The sequence below is a fragment of the Mesocricetus auratus genome, unplaced genomic scaffold, assembly GCF_017639785.1.
Source record: "Mesocricetus auratus isolate SY011 unplaced genomic scaffold, BCM_Maur_2.0 Super-Scaffold_100003, whole genome shotgun sequence".
In the NCBI taxonomy this organism is placed as follows: Eukaryota; Metazoa; Chordata; class Mammalia; order Rodentia; family Cricetidae; genus Mesocricetus; species Mesocricetus auratus.
In genome coordinates this window covers 29,533,491-29,540,302 of record NW_024429188.1, presented here as the reverse complement: position 1 = coordinate 29,540,302, position 6,812 = coordinate 29,533,491, and the positions used below count along the sequence as shown (strand labels likewise).

At 40.6% G+C, this 6,812-nt stretch overlaps 1 protein-coding gene across 1 annotated transcript; it reads right to left on the bottom strand.

The window, feature by feature from the left end:
- Positions 1 to 3,290: 3,290 nt before the first annotated feature.
- On the bottom strand, positions 3,291 to 5,250 carry LOC121139970 (germ cell-less protein-like 2). Its single transcript, XM_040744179.1, has one exon. The coding sequence runs from the start codon at positions 5,151 to 5,153 to the stop codon at positions 3,660 to 3,662; it is 1,494 nt and encodes a 497-aa protein (XP_040600113.1). The 5' UTR covers positions 5,154 to 5,250; the 3' UTR covers positions 3,291 to 3,659.
- Between the last annotated feature and the right edge of the window lie 1,562 nt (positions 5,251 to 6,812).

Genomic DNA, 6,812 nt, shown 5'->3' with positions numbered 1-6,812 from the left:
ACTGATCTAGTACCCAAGGCTCAATAAATTACCTAGGCCTCCTCACTGACACCCACGTTCAGGAGGTCTTGGTCAGTCCTATGCTGGAATCCCAGCCATCAGTCTGGGATTCAAGAGCTATCCCTTGTTCAGGTCAGCTGTTTCTGGGGGTTAGGCCAGCCCAGTCTTAACTGCCTTTGTTCATCATGTCCTCCCTCTCTGTCACTGAATTTCTTGAGTTCAGCTCAATGCTTAGTCCATGGGAGTCTGCCTCTGCTTCCATCAGCCACTGAATGAAGGTTCTGTTCCCATACTCTCTGGCCAGTGGGATTGTAGGCTGGCAACTTCTCAGATCTATGTCTAAAATCCATATATGAGAGAGTACATGCCATGTTTCTCTTTTTGTGACTGGGTTACCTCGCTCAGGAAGGTTTCTTCTAGTGCCATCCATTTGCCTGCACATTTCAAGATTTCATTGTATTTTTCCTCTGAGGAGTACTCCATTGTGTAAATGTACCACATTTTCTCTATCCACTCTTCAGCTGAGGGGCACCTAGGTTTCTTTCAGGTTCTGGCTATTACAAATAATGCTGCTATGAACCTGATGTTTCACAAAGAAGCTAAAATTATACAATGGAATAAAGAAAGCATTTTCAACAAATGGTGCTGACATAACTGGAGGCTGACCTGTAGAAGACTGCAGATAGATCCATGTCTATCACCATGCAGGAAACTTAAATCCAAATGGAGAGGCTTTCTATTAAAGCAATAGAAAAAGAAACTAAGACACAATGTACTGGAGAAGTGTGGCAGTTGCTGTCAGGAACCTAAGTGATTCCTTGGCCATCTCATGAGGTTTCAAAGGAAAGATATCATGATATTTTGGCAGAGAAACTGCCTTCATTCTCTCCATACTCTTTAGCCTGAATGAAGCTAAATTTAAAGATAATGAGCAGTTTATTTTGCAGAGGACAATTCAAGACAGGCAAGCATAGGCTGGAGAGAGGGCTCAGTGGTTCACAGAACTGACTGCACTTCCAGAGCATCAGCATTCAATTTCTAGCACCCACATACTTGCTCACAAAAATCTATAAATTCAGTTCTAGAGGATCCAGTGCCTCCATGGGCACCAGGCACACAAGTACTGTACAGGCATACATGTAGGTTAAACACCATGCACAGAAATAAAGAAGTTTTAAAAACAGGAAGTATTCAGGCTAGTGCTGAGAGAGCAATTGTGACACTCTTTTTCTTCCTTTTTTAAATTTAAGTTAAAAACTTTCTTGCTTCCCACCCCCACCATGCCCTCCAACCTACAACCTAATCTCCACTCTGATCCCCAGGAAGGGTGAGGCCTTCCATGTAGGATCTCTAGAGTCTATCATTTCACCCAGGGCAGGGCTTAAATCCTCCCCCAAGAGTTCAGGCTGAGAGAGCATTCCTCATTGTGGGATGGGCAGCCAAAGTGCAATTATAACTCTTAAAGACATCAGCACAGGGAAAGCTGTGTTGCACTGAGTTCAGGGGAAATGAATTCTTAGGGCAAAGCACAACTTCTTGGAGACTCCATCCTGTGATGATCCCAACACAATGAAAGAGAAAAAGTCCAGGGAGAACATCTTCCTTTTTATTCATAACCAACTGCCTAAGAAAGGGTTTTCCCTTAACCTATAGAACTTCTTTTTTACTTTGTGTGTTCAAAATTAAGAAACCTCAGAGTTTTCCATATGTGAAAGTGTTTGGGATGCCTACTTCACAACCTTACAACTCCTCCTCCTCTCACGGTTCAGGGAACACTGTAGAAGAGGGTGCCAGAAAGACTGTAAGATCTAGAAGTCAAGGAGGACTGTCACTAAACAATGTCTTTTAGACATGACGGGCAGCGGCAGTCAATTATCAACAGCTAAAATGGCATACACAACACCCAAGTCTCCCATATGATCTATTGTAATTGATGGAGCAATTCACAAGGCTCCAATTCTGGTTCACTATCTACAGACAATTGAGAACTGTCTGGGGAGAGAAATTCGGTTTTCTTCAGAGATAGGTTCCCTGGTAGGTTGTCCATAGTTCAGTGGACAGCTCTACACCCATGTGCATATGGACAACAATTTGGACTCAGTTGATTATATGTAAAAACAAATGAAGTTGATAGGGGAAGTTAGAAGATAGACCCAGTAGTTAGGGGGAGGACATGAGAATAAAACCCAAAAGATATCCAGGAATGAAAGAAAAATAATTCAGATAATTCAAAGGAATGAAAAAAAGTGTTGGAACTGTTTATGGGGACTTTTCAAGTAGGACTAAATGCATTTTATACCATAAGATGGTTGTGATCCTATGAGGACAAAAAGATGGAAGGTTATGGGTGTTGAGTGATGTCTTTGTGTGTCATGTTGGTAGGGGATAGAGTTGTGATAGCTAGAGTAGTCACTTCGACAATGGGTAAAGCTGAGTACTTCATAACGCTCATCTCTTTATATTGGAGATGCTATGTGACCAGCTGCTTCAAACTTCTGTCATGATGGAGGGTATTCTTCAAGTATGAGATGAGATAAACTCCTCCCCACTTCCCAGCCCCCCACCCCGTATGTTGTTTCTTGTGGGTATTTTATAACAGCAACAGGAAAAGAAAGTAAGGATGAGAAAGTGAACAGGATACTGTGAAATAACTCATCTCTTGATAACTGGGATACTGGAATCATTAAGAACCATTTTTCATTTCCTGGTTTGTTTATCCATTTTAAAAATTTCATTCTTTGATATTTAGAGTTACATAAATGCATAAGTACGTGTAGGTAAAGATGTATGCTTTCATGTAAACACATTGCATATATTTGTCATTTGCTTATATAGCATATGACATATTTAATTATAAGAATATACATATTAAGCTGGGCATTGGTGGCACATGCCTTTAATCCCAGCACTCAGCAGGCAGAGGCAGGTGGATCTCTGTGAGTTCGAGGCCAGCCTGGTCTACAGAGCGAGTTCCATGAAAGCCTCCAAAACAATACAGAGAAACCCTGACTTGAAAAACCAAAAAAAAAAAAGAAAGAAAATATATATTAAAGATATTAAAGTGCACATGTATTTAAAGATAATCAGCAGTAAAAGCTATCCAAGTCATGTAAAAAATGATCTGAAAAACCATTCTAAAGTACCAATAAACTATGTTACACGATATGGAAAAACCTTATACTATTTGGTTATTTGAACACATACATTAACAGTGACTAATCAAAGATTCCTTTTTTGACCAAGATTTTAAATCTTGCAAGCTTACAGATAAGATATAAGAGTTTCAGCCATGGAGAGAATTTTTTTTTATTTTGTCTCAATGTTAGTGTCAAATCTATCTGACAAGTTTATTTAGATGTTTGTCATTGCAAATATAGGCTCTAATTTCCATTCAAAGACTGACTGTTGATGGTGAGGTGAAATCAAAAAACGAGCTTCCTTTGATTTGTTTTGACAAATACTCTGTTGGACATTAAAGTTTTCTTCACTTTCCCTTCAGAAATGAAGGGAAGATGGACAGCATTCATTTGTGGTGGTACCAAACTCGTAAGATTTGTTTTTCGTTGTGTTGTCAGTCATATTGATGGTATGCTTAGCACAGCCTTCATATTAAATGAGTTATTCAATGTTCTCAAACTGCTCCTGTGGTCTAATAAATATTACAGGTTTCCTGCGTTTGCTAATGATATAAACAGGAAGTTGCAGAAAAGGTAGAAAGGGAAAGTTAAATTGTTGCTGTCAAGCTGCATTACACTTTTCTCCTCGTCATTTTTCAAGGTAACGATTTTATGACCAGTTGTCTTACTGAAAGTTGGTTTTCCATCAGAGTCAAAATGCAATAAAGTTATTCTGAATACTACATTCCGTACCTGTTTTAAGCCAGCAGAGTCATTATGGTACTGACCACTTTGCTTGAAACTAATATCGCGGTTGGTAAAGATGATACGTAAAGGAAAGCCAAATTTGCAACCTGACCACTTGCAGGAGTATGCACCATCACCGTTAATCCTTATACCACATCTCATGCTGTGTCCTTCAAGTTCATTTTCATTGATGGTTCTCGGCCCAATGTCCCTGTGCTGCTGTACCCTTAGCAAAGTCAGCCACTGTTGTTTATAAACAACGGACAACCATTCTAAAGGTATCAGGCGATCTTGTTCAAGAATATTCGTGGAGGCCAGGTCAAAGATGATATGCTGAAACCTCAGTTGTTTGAACACTGGTTGAAATACTAGCCCTTCTTCACTTTCAAGGAAAGTGTTGTTGTCACTGCATTCCATGTGCCTGGAAAGCCATCTGTTGGCATTAGCAAAGAGACGGTTCACTGAACCTTTCCAGCGAGGATTAAAATAAAGGAACATCCATGCTTTTAGGGTGGTATATAGATCAAATTCCTTTTGCAACACGAGTAGATCAGATGATGATACAAGCAGATACATGATCTTTATATCAATTTCTCTGTAAAGTCTAACATTCGGGTGTATCATCAAGTTGCAAAGAAGCCAGTCAAAGCACTGTGACTTTACAGATTTCAATCTATATGTTTCTGCTGTTGTGTAGTATGAACACACAGTTTTCATACTAATGGTTTTCTTCATGGTCTCATTACATTGCTGAATTACCTGCTCTACCTGAAGCAGGCATGCTGCTGCCAGAACATGAGGAACTTGTCGAGGCTCCACTGGCAAGTCCTCGTCCCTGTACAATGAACCGAACACAAAATCCAAGGACCAGATGTTTATGTGATGGTTCTTAATCTCCAAGTCAATGATATCACTGTGCGGTTCTTTCCAAGTATCTTTGAGTATATTAGCAAAGTACCCCGACTGGCATAAAAATACTTTATGCAAAGACCACACTTTCCCTAGAGCACGGATTTTGACATCGCTGTCCACCCCACCCAAAAATAAAGTTTGGTAAGTATACTTAGTTGCGAGCTTCCTTTTCTTTCCGTAGAAGACGCCAAAAGCTTGCTGTAGGCTTACAACCTGAGATCCGTGGATGCTCCAGCTCGGCCACATCCAGTCCCAACTGCTCCATTTGCGCTTGCGACTGCCAGACACACGTCTGGGACTAGCACTGCATTCAGGCTGCTCTGGCTCTGCCAAACTGGAGTCCTCAGGTCTCCAGACTTGGCTGCTGCAATGCCCCATCGATAAAAAAAACTCCTAGAGTCTCTAAAGGAGACTGCAGCAGAGGTTTCTCTCCCTTGCCATGGCTGGAGTGTGCCAGGACTGCCTGGGCTCACTGCATTTCTCTAGCACAGTCTCAAACGTCACAGAAGGGCAGACCATTATTCATTGTCTACCCGCGCCCTAGAGCAGGGGCCCCACCCACTGCCAGCAGGCCCTTTTCAAACTGTGGCATGTGACCCAGCTTCTCGTATTCCTCCTTCCCTTGCCTTCCTCCCTCTTCTCTCCCTTCCCTTCTACCTAATTTCCTCCCTTCTCGTTTCTTCTTTTCCTTTCCCGATTCTCCCTCTCCTTTCCTCTGCCACCCTACTTTTCCTCCATGGTTTCCAAAGTGTCACATATGTCACTTCAGCTAACCTCACCCAAAGTCAAGAACCTGCTGCCTCAGGCTTGTAAGCTGAAGTTTTTTTTTTTTTCTGTGAAAATAACGACCAAGTTACACCCATCTTGATGAATGTTAAGGATTGTAAAAATTCCAACTCATAACCCCTGGAATACCATAGAACACTCAACTGTCATGCTGGGCGTGGGTGGCTCATGCCTTTATTCCCAGCACTCGGGAGGCAGAGGAGGCATATCTCTGTGAGTTCAAGGCCAGCCTGGTCTACAGAGCAGTTCCAGTACAACTTTCAAAGCAATACAGAGAATCCCTGTCTCACAAAAGCAAAACAAAACAAAAAACAAAAATAAAAAATAAAAAAGCACTCACCTGTCAGTAGTAATGAATGTAAATACCAGCAACTTTTAGCAATTTAAATGGTAGACATTTTTATTGCTTATTTTATTAGTCTTTTTGATTACTGTATAAGACAAGTATTAATTTCACACATGTGGTTGTGTGCATAGACAAATATTAATTTCACATATATGGTTATATGCATATTCCCCAAATTCTGTATATGCTTTGCCTATTCATATACAGGTTTAAAAACATTTTGTTGGCATTGTAAGAGCAAGGTATACTGGAGAGTTAACTCCATCCTCAGAAAAAGCCTCCTTAAGAAATTCCCTGTGAGGCACAAGACTGATTCAACTCCAGTCCAAGAACCATAAACAGTTCCAAGCAGTACTTTTATCCTGGTCAAAATGACCCCATCTGGATGGTTAGGCAATGACTAGTTTGATAAATAACATCTTGTCACAACTGTTCTTGCAGGCATCTGTTAGTAACAATTTAGAAATTCCTCTAGCCCCCCATATCAATTAATCTAAAGGTCACCTACTCTTACCCAATCCTGAACAGACAAGGTAAACACCACCCTGCTTGCGGTTTTCTTCCTTTATAAACCCCTTACAATTCAGGTCAGGCACCCTTTTCTTGTAGCTGCTATGCCAGTTTGCTGGACAGTGTCTCTGGTGAGGCTCTTAACTTAACATTAAACCTTATGTGTTTGCATCAGTGAGTCGTCTCCTTCGTGGTCTCTTTTTGGGGTCCTACGAACTTGGCATAACACACATTAGGCTCCTTATAAATCCAGTTATTTAGCATATGTGCACATGTATACATGGTTTATGTTTTTGTTTTATTGATTTGCATTTTTATATATAATTTTCATTTTTAAATTCAAATTCAAATTAGAAACAAGGTTGCTTCACATATCAATTCCAGGTCCCTCTCCA